The 18,986-nt window shown below is 45.8% G+C and overlaps 1 protein-coding gene across 2 annotated transcripts in view; it reads left to right on the top strand.

Moving 5' to 3' along the window:
• Window positions 1-18,986, top strand: part of LOC139694955 (transducin-like enhancer protein 4) — a 485,346-nt gene that overhangs the window by 247,109 nt on the left and 219,251 nt on the right. For both annotated transcript variants that reach the window (XM_071593486.1, XM_071593487.1), the window contains exon 2: window positions 18,165-18,262. In XM_071593486.1, coding sequence (XP_071449587.1) covers window positions 18,165-18,262 — 98 coding nt within the window. The remainder of the gene's footprint in view (window positions 1-18,164; window positions 18,263-18,986) is intronic.

An 18,986-nucleotide genomic window follows, 5' to 3' on the forward strand; every position in this document is an offset into this window, starting at 1 on the left:
CCCGCGTCCGCCCTTACCCCCTGGTCACCCCTCCTCCTTTGGCTGCTCCCCCCTCTGCCCTCACCCCGTTATCCCATACTCCTCTTCCTCCTCCCCCTCCCTCTTCACTCTCCTACCCATTCCCGCGCGCGCTGCGGCTCCCCCCATTCTACCCCCCTTGGTTTTTTTCGAGCCAGTCGACGGATCAATACCAAATGGTTTTGGGGATGTGGGAGGGGGGGGTGGAGTTGAGGGAGGGGTGGATCGAGGATGGAAAAAAGTGCCCCCTGCTTCTTTTTTTACTTTTGAAAAAATAAAGGGTGGGCGGAAAGGGGTTTTGAGGTGGGTGGGGTGGGTACTGGGGAAAGGGGAGGGTCCGCCCCCGTGCAGTCGGGGGTGTGTGGGGGGGGGGCAGACATTTTTTATTTGATCGTTTTTTTCCTTGTTATTTTTTTTCGGACGACGAGGGAAAGGTTTTTTCGGAGGGAGTAGAGGATGGGTTCGGTAGGCCGGGGGCTCTTTGGTGGTGTAGTCGAAAAGATGGGATCTGGTGGTGTTTTTTTTTATTTGAAGAGGAGGGGTGTGTCAGGGTATGTTGGAGGAGGGAAGATGGAAAGGGTTTAATGTAGTAGGATGGGAGGGGAAAGGGTAAAGGGACTAAAAACTTCCCTGCCAGGCACGCCCGTGACATGTCTGCACGCGATGATTCGTGTTGGTTCTCATATTGCTGCTCCGCGCGGCTGTCTCTCTCTTTCTCTCCCTCTCTCTCTCCCCTATCCTCTTCCGCTTCTTCGCTTCGCTGGCTGACGTCGGCTATTCGTCAATATTCTTATACCCTTCTTCAATGCCTCTCTCTTTCCTTCCTTCATTTTCTTTTCCCAAAGACATGTTTTCCCTCCCGATTTTTCTCTTTACTCGTCCACTCCCCCCGCGGTCGTCGAAGGGCGAAATTGATTTGAAGAGAATGGGGATGTGTTGGGATTTTTCAGGATTATTTAAGTGGTTTAGGGTCCTCTCTCATGCCTCTCCTCAAGTCGTGTTTATTGTGTGGATTAATATGTGATGCATGTTCCCGCGGCTATCTATTTTTTACATCACCCGGCGGAATCATTTGTTCGTGTCCATTCTACTCGCTCCCTCCAGCGGAGTCTTTTCTAGGAATTCCTTGCTTATTCTTTCGGAGCTGGCACGTTTTTCGATGCGAGCTCCGAAGCTTCGTTCAAATTAAAAGTCCATTAAAGGAACAAAAAAATTAGTCCCGAAAATACTTCCTCACTCGGAAGCATTTTTCTTGCTTAATTCAATCGGGCGTCGAATTTGTAAAGCTAATGAATTGGTGCAGCAGTGCGCATGTGTTCATGGGAATCTATGAGAATGGTAAAATGAAACTCTAATTACTACATGGGTTCCGAGAAATGTTCTTAAAAGAAAGGCATTTTTCACCCACCATCGTTGTTGGAGCTTCTCAGTCTCATTTTCGTTTTGAGTTCTAATTAGATTTGAATGGTTCTTTTTTTTATTTACTTTGTGTAATAAATTTTTAATTTTAACTTTCATGCGTAAATCTTTAGTTAATTTATGTCGATTAAGTACGTAATTATGTTATTGGCACGTTCATCATGTAGAGGGCGGGTTGGGACAGTTTGCAGTAATCTAAGCATATACTTTTGGACTTCAGGAATATTTTTGAACAACATATTTGGCATGTTAATATCGATCTTACGTTCCATGTGGTTTCCAAGCCCTTTCTTGCAACCCATTCCGTCCTAGTTATGGTATCATGGGATCATATTCGTGATGGTATTCAATTGATAATCCCGTCAATAATATACGATTACTCGTACTTTACTGTATTACTTTCCCACATCCTCACTTTCCATCGTCCCAATGGGAGCTCGTTTGAAACGATGCTGTTTGAACTGCCTTCTCACTGGCATCAACCTTTTATCTCTGGCGGGGGTTTCTCTACGAGGAGCAGTCAACCATCGTTACTGCCATTAGGTTAGTTTCTAAAGGGACGCTCAAGACCAACTAACGGGATCGTTTTAGTGTGTCATGGGGGCTAACTAGTTACTGTATTTAAGTTGTCCATATTATTTTCCTCGAGGAAACCAATTTATTTCGTCAGGATTATATGGTATCAGAAATTAGGGTTAAACGTTCACAATTTTATGAAAACGATTGTTGTACTTGGGCTGTTTATTAATTTTCGTTCCTGTTTTATTAAATCCCTACTTTTGCATACCCATGTTGCTGATTCTACCAAGTACGTCCTCGCATTATGACAACCCCATTTCGAGACATTCCGTTAACTGGACTATTCTTGCGTCCCTGGACTTATCTTCGCCGTTTGGCCAACTGGCCTTATGGTCAGCCCCTTGCTCCTCTTTCCCTCCCGAAAGCAAACTCACACGTTGTACGGTAATATCTTCTCCTGTAAGTCGTCTCGAGAGTGTCTGGCGGGGCATGTTAGGCTACCAGTCGTTAGGATAATTGGCGATTATTAGTATTCATGATCACTTGACCATCGGGTTGGTCGATCGGTATGTCCTCCCACTATGGTGGTCACGAATGGTGCGAGGAGGAAAAGGGGTTCTTCACATCGGTTTGTTCGGCATTCACTTACCATTAGCTTCTTGCCGTCATCTCTCCTACCTATGCAATGCGGGGCTGGAATCATTCACTTCGAGTCGGCGTTTAAACGCATACAATTTGTCCCTCTCTAGTAGTTGAAGTCGTGCGTGTCATCGTCTTGCTTCAAGTGGCTCCCAACCAAGCGTTTCCAATGGTAGTGTGGCGCTTTCTGTTCGTTCTTCACGATTTTTAACGGGACGGGCGGCTTCGTCGAGGTATGACTGCTCTCCACGGGGTGGTAAACGACTTCTGCCCCCCCTGCCTTCATACAGAGGCGTAATAGGGTGGGGGGAAAGGGATGGAATTGGGATTCATGTCGGAATGCATCGCTGAAGGATGGGATCATGGGTGCTCGATGGAGGGCCCTCGATATAAATCATTCCCGCGAACCCACAGGTATTTAGAGCTCTCCCGGTACACAAAACACTTATTTGGAAAAGTTTGTAAAGATGACAAATAAAAATTTTGTGGGGAGCGTAGAATCAAATGGGAGGCGGGGAGATGGGAAGACAAGAAGCCGCGTGAACAAATGATCCAATGGTTCAGTCTATGTCGTAGCAAAGAATTAACCGTGTTGTGTAGGCATCAAGTGCAATAAAAACGCTCGGGTAGGAGGGTGGTCGATGGGAAATAGCTTCGTGCACTCTTGTACAAGACGCACTCAATGTTTGCGGTCATCATTCATTCTATCCTGGCGTATGTTAATGTTCGACTAATTCTACTTTCCGCACACGTTTATCGCGTGTTCATTCGTGACGCAGAACTTAAATTTATACAAATTTTGTTTGGACAGATTGCAGAAAATCTGAAAGAAAAAAATCTGGATGTTCGCCGTTCGTGTTCCTTGGCACGAATGGCAATACTGAGTTCGTATTAATTTAATACCCAGGCGATGTGGCACGGATCCAAAATTCCGGCATGAAAAGCGCCTTATAGGAGACAATAGATTAGCTATTTTTTCAAGGGCCGAATGGCTGATAAATATGAGTGCATGAAGACTCGCCAGCCAACAGAATTTTTGTCCTTTGTTGACCATGTCCAGTTAACATTGACTGAGATCCTTATATTTTCTGTGGAATGGATTTTTGTCTCTTGAATATAATACCTCATCTTATTAATACGTTGTTTCGTCGAGAATATTTAAGATTAAATATGTTGAGAGATTTTTCTGGACTTCTTTCTTTGAGGTGTCTAAATTCTGTTTTCTTGCCGCATGGTAAAGTTGATGAGAGTGGCGATCAACTGCCGGCTGTTCTCAGGTATTGGTAGTTGTCGGTTACCTGTAAAAATGGTGGCGAAATAAAGTTTCAATTACGTGAAAGCGTGCCTCCACATGGTTGACAATAATCCACGAAAAATTAATCTGATTTTAAAATCAGACTCCATCTATTGGTCGAGTCACAACGTCCACAGTATTTAACATTTATGTAAACTAATTCATTGTACGCATACGCAGACTGCTGGGGCATGATTTAGGATTCAGAGTCGGCCTCCGGGTGGAATCCATTTGTGTATATTTAAACATTTATTTCGTTATCATGTTCTCTTCTATCCATGAAACTCACGTCCCCCCAAAACTTCATTTATGATGCCATCTATGAATAAAAGTAGCTCCCCTTTCCTGCCCTGGCGACAATCAACCAAAATCCGAAGCGACGCGGTTCTGCTAACGCTGACCGTTTTAGCCGTCATAGGAAGTTAAGCCGAGATCCCGCGTTCGTTCACCTCTTTATTGTTTACACGATCTCTTTGCAGAGTTGTTGAACAACCGCCAGGGAAAATATTGACTCGGCAAATTATTAAACATCAAGCCGAAACATCGAATATTCCGGTCGATGCCGCCATCGATTTCCTCCCCCCCCCCCCAGCTAGCCAAAGGAGAAAGAAAAAAAATAAAAAAAACAGCTCGATGACAATAAACAAGAGCGAATTCCTCCACGTGTTATCCATTTATTTCGTCGAAAGCGCCGATCCTACTGATTCGACAATTCTGCGGTCCATATTGGTTCCGTGAACACGTAACCCAGCGGTTATGGGATGGGATGGCGGCGGTAGGCGGGAGTCTGGAGGAGGCGACGGAGAGGGGTGTGTGTGTGTGGTGGGAAGGGAGGCGGGAGAGAGAGGAAGATATATAAAATGGACATTGAATGGCGGTGAAACCGTTGGAATTGATGAAGTGGTGGGTGGGAGAGGAAATTGGATGGTGGGAGGGAAGTGGGAGTGGGGTAGAAATGGATTACCTGCCTGGGATGTAGATATTTGTGCGGTTAGTGCTCAAGACCCTCGCCGGATAGTACATTGGGTCCGCGGTCTCTTTTTATTTTTCTTTCATCACAGTTTCCAATGCCGCCGACCATCCCATCAGGCCAGAGAAGCATCGTCCGTGCCCATCAAGAGCCCGCTTATACTCGTAATCCACGTGACTTCATCGCTATCACGAAGCACTTGTTTCCGTCCCTCTCCCATTCCCGACCCTCGCCCCGCTCTCGCCCTCCCCCAAACCACGCTCTTCTCCCGACGGCTCGGGGAAAGATATTTATTTCTTCCACGGCGAACTCGCATTTAAATCCCGTGCTCTCTCCGTCGTGATTATGTCCTCAACGGATTTCCCATCCCGTTGCCTCAATGCGCGCGGCTCGGGAGATGGCGTGTATTGTTGTTTAGTCGGCGTGAACTCCCGGCTGGTCATTCCTCGGAAGTCGTGACCGACGGAGAGGAGCGGTCGCCAACTACTTCCAGAGTTCTCTCCTCCGCCCAACCCCACCACCCCCAACCCTTCCCCCAACTCCCGCTTCCCCATTCCATCTTCGGCGTGCGATCCTGGGGAGGCAACGGCTTTCTTATTGCTTGCGGCGCCCCACTCCCCCCCCCCACCCTACATTTCTCGCTTCCTCCGTGTATAATGAAGCTTTCAGGCATTCATTTGTTTAACTCCGGGCAAGTTCAGGTCCTAGAATTTAGGACATTCCGCGGCACATCCGATGGAGGACCTCATCAGTCGGAGACCGGAGTGACTTCCCTGAATGGGAGATCCAGCGCATTGGAATGTGTTTAATAAAGATTAAATTCACGGTAACTTGTGCTTCAGGGGGAGTTTTGCAAAGTTCAGAAGTGTTTGAAAATGAATCCGTCCGATTTTAGGTACCGTTGATGGCTCAGTTGTGTAGCGTTTAAATTCGTGTAAGTTCTGGATACTCGAAGTGTGATGCATTCCAATTTCCAAAATTCCATTTTTCAGAAATAAAAACAGCTGTACCTGGAAGGTGGAAATATTATTAATATTTCTTTACCATGTATGTTTTCAGTTGATATTCTGGTGTAAGAAAATAGCCTAGGAAGATATCATGTCTTGAGGAAGGAAGATACGGTCTCATCCATCGTACTGTTTGTTACTCTTGCTGGAAGATTGCCTGAAATCAAAGTGATGGAATTTTATTTTTCCTTCGGTTTTGGAATGTGTATTCACCCTGTCTTACTGTTTTCCAAATTAAATGTTAATTAATGGTTATTGAACCCATAGGCTGCAATTGGAACGACGTCTCCTGAGCGGGACTAGAATATTTAGGAGTCGTGAGGATGGAATATGGCGGAAACAATTGGTGCCCAATGGTTTATCATAATCCCTTACACTATGGGCGTAATTACAGTTCAATGATATATAAAATCGCTTATCCTTTCCTTGGTGAAAAAGGACAATAGCTGCCCCACCCCAAAAAATAAAACTACTCCTTATCCCTATCCTCAGTCTAAAAAAATGGTCGAATCAGGGTCGTACCGAGTGCGTGTTTATTTGAAAGATGTCATCATGTCTGATTTAACTGATCGAGGGATCCTAAAACGTTGGATAATATCATGTAGCGCCCTTCAAACCAAGCAAATGCAAACGTAAAATCACTAGCTGAGAAGATATGTCGTCCCTGGAGGCGGGAATGGAGCCTTGCAGCCCACGGGTGACCACCGAGTGTGTCCGAATCGCTATGCGATCGCTAGACACCTGAGCGAAATTCGTGATTTTTCGACGCGCAGATTCCTCCGAGTACTCCTGCGGAACGAACGTAGATCGACGCCAATGGGATTAAAATGAAGTAGGTACATGTGCGACGCGAACTTTAGGATTCTGTGCGCGCGCTCGTGACCGTTGGGGGAATCGGGTAACGTCAGCGCGTAAAACAGCGCTGCAGCGTCAAGTTCTCATAGTGCCATCACTTTCCTCCACGCCGATAGTCGTTTCCCATTCCGTCCCTGCCAATCGGCGGTAGGCTTTCCATCTGAAGATGACGATGACTGGACACCGGAGTTTATCGTCGCAGAGCGGCGCTCGTGTTTGCGCCGTGATCGAGTGGCTCGGGAGGGTTGCGAAGGGAGGAGGTCGGACGTTAAGGGTCCTCTTAGCCGTGGATTGATGTTTGAGGGGTTGAGGTTTTGGGGGGATGGGGTATTTAATGAAAGCACAAAGGCCTTCTCTCTCATTCTTTCCACTCGCGCCCCGTCTCTCCGCTCCCAAGGGGTCGATGATTCTCTCGGCGAAAGGGTCTCGGTCTTCTGGGTTCCCTGTGGTCGCACCACCCAGGGTGGTTCGGATTACATTTTCATTTTTTCGGGAGGAGTAATGGGGTGGTGTCCGTGGGGATATCGATAGGGAATCGAAGACCCTCAGATCATGGTTGTGTGTGGTTGGCGGGGGAAAAGTGGATCGATCCGGCGGCGTAATTCAAGCCCTATTCTCGTCGCACAGCCGGTAATTATCCCGTCGATTAAGCCGTATCGTAATCATTTTTTTGATTCTCTAGATTTTCAGAATTTTCCTGTTGTCGTTTTTTTTTAATTTTCGCCAATTGGTTGGTTTTTGCTCATATTTTAGTCGTGATACCTTGTTAAGATTCCGGAGGTTTTGTAAGTTTATATCCATGGAAATTACTTAAATATTTATTTTTATATCCGCTGATTATTATTAAATGAATTACTGATGGGAATTTTATTGAAATATCTTAATCCCGAGGTGCTTGTTTACCTCATTCCCTAGTAAATGTTTATTTTACTCTCATAGTTAAATTTGTTGTTCCAGCTTTCTGGTTTCTGTTGGTAAGGTGCTGTTGACATCTTTGGTTCAAGAGGCGATCGCGATCTTTTTTCGTTGAACATAGGGATAATTTCGTTCAGGGTTTCAGTTTTTAATTTCAATTTTTTTAAATGTCCACAAGGGCTTAATTTTATGAAGTTTTTACAATTAGGGTTTCCATTACTTGCTTTAATATTAATTACTAATGAAGCTTCATACACACTACTATTGAACTGTTTCGCTTAAATCCTGGTCCACTAGTTTGGAAACGATTGCAGACATCTTTTATTTCCATATTTATGTTGCCTAAAATTTGAATCCTTGTGGCTTAAATTTTTCCGAGGTGACCGGTCTCGTTTGCCAGTGTTTGGCAGTCGTTCTTTTCGTATTTGACGGTTGGAGCTAACATTTGCCCACTGGAGTGGTGACGGGGAAGAGTCTCCATCTGTCGCTCGGTTTTATGTCAACAAGCTCTTCTCCTAAACTTAAATGACGGCTCCTTAGTGTTGCCTCGGCATCTGCCTCAGGAAATTCTGGGGGTATACATGAAGTTTAGCAACAAGATGGCCTCTGCTTTGTTGAGTGCTCCTTCTGTTTACTGTTATTTTTCTGCCTTAATGTCATGATGTTCTGGAACTCGTGTCTTGTGGTGGTATAAGAAAAGCTGCGAGATAATGTAAACAAAACTATGACTTCCCTGGAATATTTTTCTCATATATTATTCATAATTCGTTTGAGTTTAATTTTCTCTTTCCGAAGTCAAAGGCATGTAATCTTCTGTTCTCATAACATCTCACCGTCGGAATCACTTTTGAATCTTTGCTTGACAGAAGTAGCTTTTGCCATTTCACGAGGAGACGGTTGGATTGCATATGCATTCGCGACAGTTTTGGAAAAGGAATCACTTCAATTCTGTCCATATAGGTTGATGACTTTGGGAATGAGCAGAATTATCGATTGCGCTCTCACAATCCCAAGCGTACCATTATTGACCGTGCAAGCCGATAAATTGGTTGCAGACATTATTTTAATGGCACCCCGCCCTTTGGAATGCATTCACATCCTTGGTTTTGTTTCCCGGATCGATTCCCGAGACGTGCATTTGGTTCACACGAAACTTTGTTGGAACAATCACGGAGTAACAGAGGGGATGGAGTAGTGTGTGTTGGTAAATGCAAGGGTATTCCTGAGGGAAACTAAAATGCACAAAGCAGTCATTAAAGCTTTAGCCCAAGCCAAGCTCTTTCAAAAGCCCAGAGAGCGTTGGAGGCGTCGTGAGGAGCATAGGGATCACTTTTGCTCACAATGGGAGATAGCCGTTGGTGAACATGAAAGCATCAAATAAAATTATGTAAAAAAAAGTATGTTCACGCATTGGTTATCTTATGTCAACTTGAAGAGTAACTTTAAGAAGTGGGGATACGAGTACTGCGTGTTTTCATTCCACGGTGTGAAACTTTTGGTCAATGAATCATCAAAGAGGAGCTTCGGTATCTCTCAGCGCGGCCACAGTTTCAAATGAAATTGCCTTTCAACGGAATTGCTAACAAAATCTTTCAGAGTTACGAAGCGGGAGGATCCCGGGACCAATCGACCCGTGTTCTTTTGTTAGGGAACGTAGAGGAGAGGGACTAAACAATTATTAAACGGGGCGAACCGCTAGAGGGTGTGTTTGTGTGTGTGTGTGTGTGTGTGAGATTCTTGGGTATAACCGTTGGGTCGTGACGGTTCTTTCGAGTACGTGTGTGTGTTTCTCCTTTAATTCTTGTGCCGGCGTGTTTTTATTTTTATTTTCAATGTTCGCGAGAGAGGCACGAACGGGGGAGGAAGGGGTTTCCTGCGGAGGTTGAGGAAGGGAGGGTGGAGGGCGTGGCCCCGAGGGGTGGAGTGTGGGGGGGAGGAGGAGTGGCAACGGATCTCAATCAGTGAGGTGGAGCCGAGGCGGATAACAGAGGGGGGTGGCGCGTCTTCCCCCTCCTCCTCTCGCACTTACGCCTTTTTTCCCTCCTCCGCCCGCCCCCTACCCTCCCCCCCATCCGCCCTCCACTCTTTCGCCCTCGATGATGGAGATTATGTGGAGGACGCGGCGCAGGGGAGTGATTACAGGGCGAGGGGCCAAAGGAGAAAGGCGGGCGGGGCGTTGTGGGGTGGGTTGGGAGGGATTTTGATGGCGGAGGGAATTGTGGGTAGGCGTCGAAGGCAGTGAGAGTATATTATTAAGGGAGCGAGGGATACGAAGACGAAAGGTGGGTTACGTGTCTTGGGGATCGGGAGATTTTGGAGCCGGCCACGGCGCTGCCAGCATGTTAGATGTGTCCTTCGGCACGGCGACACGAGTATTTAGGGGTGTGAGAATGTTTGCCCGTGAGTATTGTCGTCGTGGCCCCGTTTATGGTTCAAGTGGCTATTTTTTTCAAGTAGTCGCGTCAACGAAGAGGTCAAAAACAAATATCTCAGGCAGGTGGAAGATTGGTGAACGGGAACAAAAAATTGGAAACTTAAATGCTTGTTTGGTGACACTTATTTCGCTGAATTTTTCTGGCGTAGTACCTTTCTTTTCCCAAAATTACGAGGCTAGCTGGACGTTGTGGCTCATGGTTTTGAGTCTGGATTTGTTCTCAATCGATGTGTCAATCCCTGTAATTATCCTTTGCTCTTTAGATAATACTCTCAAATATGTACTAATTTAAGTGTTGAAAACATTTAGAACGAAACGAACTAGAACGAGGGAATGATAAAAGAAAGTTTGAGGTCACGATGTTGAAAGATATCTCCTGATTAAAATGTGCGCTTCTACATAAGAGATTAACTTCGCCGTCGTGAATTCGTTCGTTATGGTTTTAACTCGTTATAATGAACTGTATTTAAAAAAAATAACACTTGTAGAAAATAATTTTGTTTGCCCGAAATCATATTCTTTTCACGTTCGCTTTCTCCGGCAACCATATTTGCAATGACGAAAAAGACGTCGAAAGGGATTCTTGGGGGAAATTGTAAAAAAGCGAAGTCCGCGGAGATCACGTGGGAGCATTCCTGTCGCGTTCTGAAGACGATGCGGTGCCTTTCATCCCTCGTGGGCTTCGCCATCATCTTTGCCTTTTCAATTATTATTTTTTTTCCCACTCACTCAAGCCCTTGCTCGGTTTCCCTCGCACCGCCACCTCATTCATGACGGACACTTCCAATCGATCGCAATATTTGTTTCCCTCTCACCCCTACACCCCCCGGGGGCTCCGGTCACGTCCCACCCACGCTGTGTGCCTCGATATTATTCGTATAAACAGCGCTAAGGGTGAGAGGATGGGAAGGAGGAAGGAAAGAAGCGAATAGGTCTGTGTGTGTGTGCGAACGCGCGTGGGAGGGGCTGGAGCGATGAAAAGTCTCCCAGCTTTTGTAAACATAGTGTGGCATCTGATGGTTTTACGTCGATGAGTTGGCGGCGGTGAGGGGGTCGCGGGAGAGGGGTATTGATGAGGGGAGGTGGCGGCGGAAGGGCCGGGAGGAGGGAGGAAACCGATGGGAGGGAAAAGAAAGAACAGAAGGTGGAGAGACCGGGGGAGGTTGGCGGGGAAGAAATTGCTGAGGACGCGGTGCTGGGTGTGTAAGCTATCGATCTCGCACTCCCGAGCACCCGCCCCCTCCCCCACCAGCACACAAAGGGTAGCGGGGGTCGGCTTGGTCGGGCGGTGGGTGGGGTGAAGTGAAAGAAAAGGCTTGGGAGTGGGGTTGAGAGGAAATAAAAAAGAAGGCGAGGTTGGTAGAGACAGAGAGAAGAGGACGGAATAAAGAAGTCGGGCGGGGGGAGCGGGAAGCGGGACGTGGGGTTGGTTGGTAAGTTGGTGGTGGTGAGGGTGAGGCAGAAAATGGAAAAAAATATCGAATCTCGAGAAGATGGCTGGGAGGGAAAATAACGAAAAGGGAGTCGAGGGGGGAGGTGGGTGGTAGGGGTGGGGTGGAGGAAATCTCCCCGCGAGAGTTTCCAGATACTCCGCCTCCCGAGGCTGAAGCGCAGCGGTGGAGAGGGCCGACACAAGAGGAGGAGTATGATGGAGAGGAGGAGGGAATGAGAGAGAAGGAGAGAGGAAGGGGTGGGAGGAGGGTGGAGGCAACGCGATGTTGGAGTAGTTTTTGAGACGCAAGAGGTTGGGGGACGATGAAGGAGGGACGTGGTTTGTGTGTGTGTGTTGGGGTGAGTGTAAGTATGATGGGGAATGGAAGAGGGCGGTGGATGATGATGTGGCGAAGGGAGAAGGAGCGGGAAGAAGTGGAGGTATGGATGAGAGAGATATGGGTGGGGGCGGGGTTGGACGGGAAGAGTGGGATGGGAGTGTGTGGGTGGGGAGGCTGTGTTGAGAGGGTCCTTGGCCATCTACTTCTTGTGGCTTCGGATCTTCACGCGCCCTCTCATCGGGCTCCTCTCTTCTCCCATCCCCCTCAACCCCCCTCTCTCCCCCGGCAGCCCCTCGCCACCCCCGCCGCCCACTCCTCATACCCTCCCACCCCCCTCGCGCCACCAAACCCTGAAGACCCTCAACTCCGCGCTGGCCCCGGAGATATCTGGGCATTCTGTTGAAGTGATGCGCCCCCTCTCCCCGCCCGCCATCCTTTTGGATACTCTTCTCAACCCGCCCCCCCACCTCTCATTCTCCCTCCCCCGCCCATTTTATTCTCTCCCTCTCTTCGTCCTCCCCTTTGGTCCAACACTCAACTTTGCTACTCCTCTTTCTCCCGTGTCTCCCCCCAGCTGTGACCATCTCCTTACACCCTCGAGAGCCCGCCCATTCCACTTACCCTATCATTTCCTCGCGCTCTTTCCTCCCTCCTCATCTCCTCTCCTTTGTGGTTCTCCTCACTCTGTCCCCTTTCCATTCCGCGCTCTTAATTTCCTCGTGGTCTCTTCCTCTTCTTCTCGAATCCATCCGTCTATGTAATGACCCCGTCACTTCTGTCCGCGTGGTCCAAGTTGTTCGTTGCCTTCACAGAGACCAAACAACGAGGGTATTTATAGCAGTGATTGCGCCCGTCTACGGGAACGTGAGAATATTCGACGTGTCGCAGTAAATAAACATCACCAACGTTATAGTAGTACCGTTCAACTCGCGGAGTTGTGATAAATCGCAAAAAATCGTGCCAAATATTATCCTCGTAGAAAATGTGGAGAGAAAAGTCGCCAGCATTATTGACCATATTTTTTGGCGAATTGAGATGCGTTTTGCTATTTAGCGTTATTTTTTAAAATTGACGAATTGTTTTTGAAGTGATGCTCAAATGTACCTTTATGCAGTCGGTATGGAGTGCTTTCCGGTTAAACAAGCGTCTCCGCTGCTGGGATCGTTGTGTGAACTATTTGACTAACCAGTTCTAGAGGTATGAAAACAAATTTTCTATTGGGGCTGGCATCAGAAATTAACATTTAAGTTCCCTTGAATTCAGCTTGCGATTCCTTGTTTGATATAGTACTAAAATCTCTTACAGAGGGATTGGCTGGGCCATATTGAAAAACCCGTTTTTATAACATAGAATAAGTTACAATTTTGTCAATCGTTTTAATTATTCCAAACGACGGGAATTCTTTTCAAAGATGGAAAAAAAATTGGCAAGGTTACAGTGTTTGATGACCACTGTGGTTGTCGCTTCTCTCAATTGTTAGGAGAGGAGGTTGTACGTAGAATATTAATGGAGATTCATACAGGAGCCTTTCTTATCCATTCTTTCTCACGGTAGGCAAAAGTTAAAAATTCTCGGGAGGATTTTATTTTTTCTGATATCATTCGGAAGAATTCCGTTCGATCCTCCAGTGAACCGCCAGACTATAATGGCTTGGCGGAAGAAATACGCTTCGTACCGCGGGACCGAAGAATGAACGTTGTTTCGTAATCACTTCAACTTGGTCTTCGCGAATCTCTCTTGTTCCCATTGAACGAGATGCCCCAGACTCGGCTCCTCCAACATTCTTTTAATATTTTTTTCCAACAAGAGATCTCTCTCTCTCTCCCCCTCGGTAATCACTTCATTTTCCGTTCGTCTCGTTCCAACGCTTCCATAAATCTTCTCCCCGGAGACGCTTGGGCCATTTCATAGCCTTTACCCGAAGGATAGCTTCCTGCGCTATTAAGCTTTCGAGAAATGAATTAAAAACCTCTTCAAGAAAATGCATTTGTAGAATCACGGAGTATGTTGTTCTCCGATGAAAGGAGAGGGAGAGAAGTGATACGTCAAGGGTATAGTGGAGGAATGGAAACGTTGGGAACAAATGAAAATTTCCACCCCACCTCGGTACAGGATGGGCCGCGTTTTGACCAAAAAATGCATGCTTGGATATTCTCACTGCGTATACCTTTTTGTTTTCTGGTCTCTTTCCTCCCCTCGGACTTTTTCTTTGCCAAACACAGTTTATGCTGTCTTTGAGGTTTTGGGGACTTCGAAATTATCGTTCATGTTGGACGAGCAGACTTACCTAACGGAAATGACTTGTTTTGTGTTTTGTTGATGTTGGCTGTAGACATTTCTGAAGTCCTGAAGAGACTGGCGTAGAACTCCCTTCCCTAATGGAGGCCGTACCACAGTCGTTCTTTCCATTGTTCTCTCCCGGAGAAAAATCGTCTGGTTTCTGTTCTCATCCGAGAATACTATAGTTTTACACGCCAGCCCCAGTACTACGCTCTTGAAAAGTGATACGAAATATCTCAGCTATCGTGTCAGTTGCCGTATTGGTAACTGACTCGATAGATGTGTTCCTTCTCAATCTTAATACCTGATTTCTAGTGCAGAATTCTTTTATTTTATATGTTTGTTTGTTCTGCGATGTGCTTTGTAGAAAATTCTTTTCAGTAGTTGCATTGGTAGTGACTGTAGTCACATTTGATCTCAGTTGACCCTTGAAAGAAGGAAAAAAAGGGCAGTATAGATTTTTCGCAAGTATTTTCAAATTTAATACACTCTTCTCAGTAGAGTTGCTGCTGGATATCAAACTGGTATTCAAATCGTATTACTTGGCTGCGATGTATACGATATTTTCAATATATACGCGAAATAGTGAACCAATGTTCTTCATAAATTTTTGTATCCAATAATTACTATTGCTTACTATTGTGTGCTTGTTTATTTATTTCTACGTGTATCATCAGAGGTTATAAGGTAACATCTACGTTTAATATTATCTCCCTCACTTTTATCGAAAGGGATGCCGTATAAATACTAAAAAAGTTAAAGGAAAATTTTAAGATTTATTCACTCATGCTTTCGGCGCCATTTGCGATGAGAATCGCCCTGTGAGCCGACTTTAAATTACTATAAGTCCACGTCATAGTAATTAAGGATCTGTTTGAAAGTTATCTATGCGCATCGAGATTTTCGCCATAAATAAATCCAAGTTGCGAGATAAAAAGATTCCGTCGGGGGGGGGGGGGGGGGAGGAAGCGTAAAAGTCTCTGCAAATGATTTATCGAAGGACTATTTCGCAACTTCGTCGCATCTGCTGTCTTGGTCCCAGTCTTTTTTTGTATCTTCCCCGATGCCCCTCCCACCTGCCTACCCCCACCCCCCTCCCGCATTCTTATCCTTTCCTTATCCGCACCTCGTTTAAACTCTTCCGTCCTAACCCCGCGACTGACTCCGCGCGGACCCTTCTTCCCATCGCTTAGAACCACTCCCCCTTTTTCTCCTGACAACTTCATAATTACAGCGTAAAAAGGAGTGTTGGGGGGTGGAGGGAAGGGGTGGATTTCAGTTCCTTCGTCCTTACTTCTCCACCCCTTCAATCCCTCCCGCTCACTCCCTCTCCCCCACGTCTCCTTCGAGCTCCCTCTCAAGGGACTTATCTTTTAGAGACTGCTCCGGGTGGAAGGGTAGTTCCCGTGCCTTTTTTTTATTCGAGTTTGATCTCTTCATCTCTTTTTTTCCTTCGGCCATTTTCCCTTCAGTACCTCTGATGAAACTCTCTCTCTCCCCCCTTTTCCTTCTCTTTCGCTTTGCCACCCCCTAGTTCTTTTCTCTCTTCCTCCCCCTCCTGCTCTCGTTCACCAGATCTCCCTCTTCATCCCCTGGTCATGTGTTGGTTGCCACATGACTTTTCGAACCGTCTCCGCGAATCAAGGCATTTCTCTTCATGTTCAGTGGATGTAATGAAATTTGATCCCTAAAGCGTTTCTTTCCATTCCAATTTCTATATATTAATGATTAAAATGGTTGAGTTGTCTCCATAAACAGTTGATAGGGCGTTAGTGTCTTCGAGGAGTGATTATTTTCCTTATAATTTGCATATACTCATCGCATGATTGATATTATGGATTCGATCGACTTATTTTCTCTCGGGAGATCTCTTAAGAATCATTTGAATCTCCAAGTTTTTTATGAAGCGTCCGATAGCATTTTTCTCGCCGACACGTAGCATTGCCGTTCTTAACATCAATGTATGTACAGTCCATTAAGGGACAAGATGTAGAACTTAGAATGGAGCCCGGAGAGGGGTGGTTATGGTGTTTGCTTCATTGATTCAAGACTTGAGTAATAGACTTGGTAGTGATTTAACACCATTGCTTGAATTCGACCGATTCGTTATTGAAAGTAATGTCTTCCCATGCTCCATTAACTGCAGCTTCGAGGCGAATCGCTGGTGTATTTGCGAGCGTCTTGTGGTGGAATTTATCCGGCAACTGCCCTTGGATTAGTTACCCACCATTAATCGTTGTGTGTTCTTACTGGCTTTGAAAATAGGACAATTTGGACATCGCCCTTCCGTTGTTTTTGTAATCCCTCGCAGTCCCCGCGCACCCTCCTCTGCTCTGCGCTCCCCCACCCCCCACTTCTCGCATAATTTCGCCCGCCGATTTTCCGGTCACTGCATCGCTTCATTATTGCCCCGTCTCGCGCAATTAGCGCGGTGCTCCGCAGAAGGAAAAAAAAACCTTCCCCAGTGCTTCTTCGGTGCCGTCATTCTCATTCAGCTCCCTTATTCACAATCCTCCGCCCTTTTCTTCTGCGCTAGACCACCCCCTGATTTCTCCCCACGACCGACGACCCTTGTAAAAATGGCGGAGGAGGGAGTCGTCTTACGTCCTACTCTCGGCTCAGTTTTCCTTTATATGTATACAACGCAGCCGTTTTTTGCTCTGTTCTCTTTCTTTCTCATTGCCATCTAGGTATTCCTCTTTTCCTCATCTTTCCCACCCCCACCCTTTTTCTCTTTCTCTCTTCCCCCGCTCCGTCTGGTCTTTTACCCCATCGCCAAAGGAAAGAGAATCGGTTACACCCGAGTGGTCCTTTTAAAGGATTCTTCTTCTGCCTCTCCTCTCCGTGGTTTTGATTCACCCTTCAACTCATGGGAAGATACCCCGGTCGAGAGAGAGAGAGAGGCAGACGGGGGAAGGGGAGGTGTTAGGTCTTAACCGTGCGGTTCCCCGCTGTGGCGGTGACGTGTGAAAGCGCTTTGGCCTCTTCAACTCCCGACCAATCCTCCCGGGAAGAAGTGCCCACTTCCTCATCCATTCGCGTCTGCGCCCTCCTCAGATGTTCACCCGTCCCATTTACCCCCCCCCCCCCACTCTCCTCCTTCTCAAACAGCATCCTCCCTCGTTCCGTCAGAAAATCTCCTCGAAGGACATTATGTGTATCCCCCAGCGTGATCGTTTTCCGTCCCACTCCCTTCCTCTGTCTCTCTGGCTACGATTTATTATTTTGTAACAAAGTAATAGATAAATTCCTCATTATTCTCGGATTTCCCTCCAATCGATAGCGCTGCACAATTGGAGTGAATGTTCTCGTATAAAGTCCAAACTAATTTGATTCACTCGATTATATATTGGATTTCAAACATTTATGAGCACAAATGGTCGAAGTATCAATTAATGTCGTCTTAGCAAGCGTGCGGCCGCTTTTAGCAATCGTTCTTATAAAGTTGGGCGGTTACTGGAGATGTAGGGAGGTATAAAGAGCTTAATAGTTGATTATAATATAATGATGATGGAGTCTGGAAAGGAGAAAGAGTCGAGGTGAATCCATTATTATAGCTGTGCTCCTGGTGTGAACATTTTCGCAGGTCTGGCTGGAGTCGATAAGTTATGGCACTCAAGCTATAGTCGAACACTCGTCCTGCACTCATATTCGTGGTCTACGTCTGTCGAAGGTTTAATATTTGAAAAGGATGAGGAAACTTTCATACAACATTAAAAATGCTTCCTTGGTAGAAGCTGAAAAAGGTACTGATTTCGAATAACAGAAAAGGAAATGAGGGGAAAAAAATTTCTTTTGGTCGTTTTAATAAATTTTATAAATTTTGTGAATTCGTCTCACTTTTTACTCCGTAACTTCGATCACATCAAGCCATTTTTGCAATGATGATACTTTCTCGTATTGGAAAAATTGGGGCGAGCCATTGCAATAATGATAATCTTGTCAGAATGTGAATAATCATTAAAAAGTGATTAATAATGATAACAGGAGAATCATATTCTTTGTGTTTTGTTAATATATTTCATCTTATTTTGTTCCACAGGGTCCGCCACAGCCGGGACAGCCGTTCAAGTTCACGATCGGAGAATCATGTGACAGGATAAAGGAAGAGTTCAACTTCTTACAGGCGCAGTACCACAAGTAAGTTGCCACGGGGGCCATTACAACGTGTATTTTTGCCCCTAATTCCGTTCATATTTCTGGAAGAATGGAAGCGTATGAAGGGTCAGTTGTAACGGATTATCAATTCTTCCGTCCCTCACCCAGAATATCGTTCCGCTATTCCTACTTTATCTAGCGAGAGCTTGATGCGACAGAATTAAATGTTTTATATCCCACACTGTGTTTATCTCTGAAACAAATTCAGCCTGTAGATATCTAGTCCCATTGATATCTGAATGCTGGAGTTCACAGCCGGGTTCACAGCTATCAGCTTATCGATAGGCTGGCATTAAAAAATATTTGGGAATTTCCAATAGTAAAATATTCTTCTTCTTTTTAATCCATGTTGAAAATCAGTGTGGAGTCGGCTCAAGCTCCCGTTTTTTGCGGCTCAAGGAAGTATCTACGCGACCAATAAAGAATTCATGATGCATGAATTGTAAAATTTTATTTTTTAACGCATTGGTGAACCTATCTGACCGTCGAGATAATACCATTGTACTTATTCATCCAACGGATGTTAGGGTTGAAATGTGAAATATATGTTTGGAGTTTGACTAAGAAATTGCTAGACTTTCGTTTCACACCACTTGGGAGAATTCAATGTTTTTTCGTTCCTTGTGATGACAGAAGTACATAATTTCTTTAAGTAGCCATTAATTTTTATCTCTGCTGTATTAATTTAATCGGATTTGTTGGCACA

This window comes from Hetaerina americana, unplaced genomic scaffold, assembly GCF_022747635.1.
Source record: "Hetaerina americana unplaced genomic scaffold, ioHetAmer1.1.p SCAF_6, whole genome shotgun sequence".
NCBI lineage: Eukaryota > Metazoa > Arthropoda > Insecta > Odonata > Calopterygidae > Hetaerina > Hetaerina americana.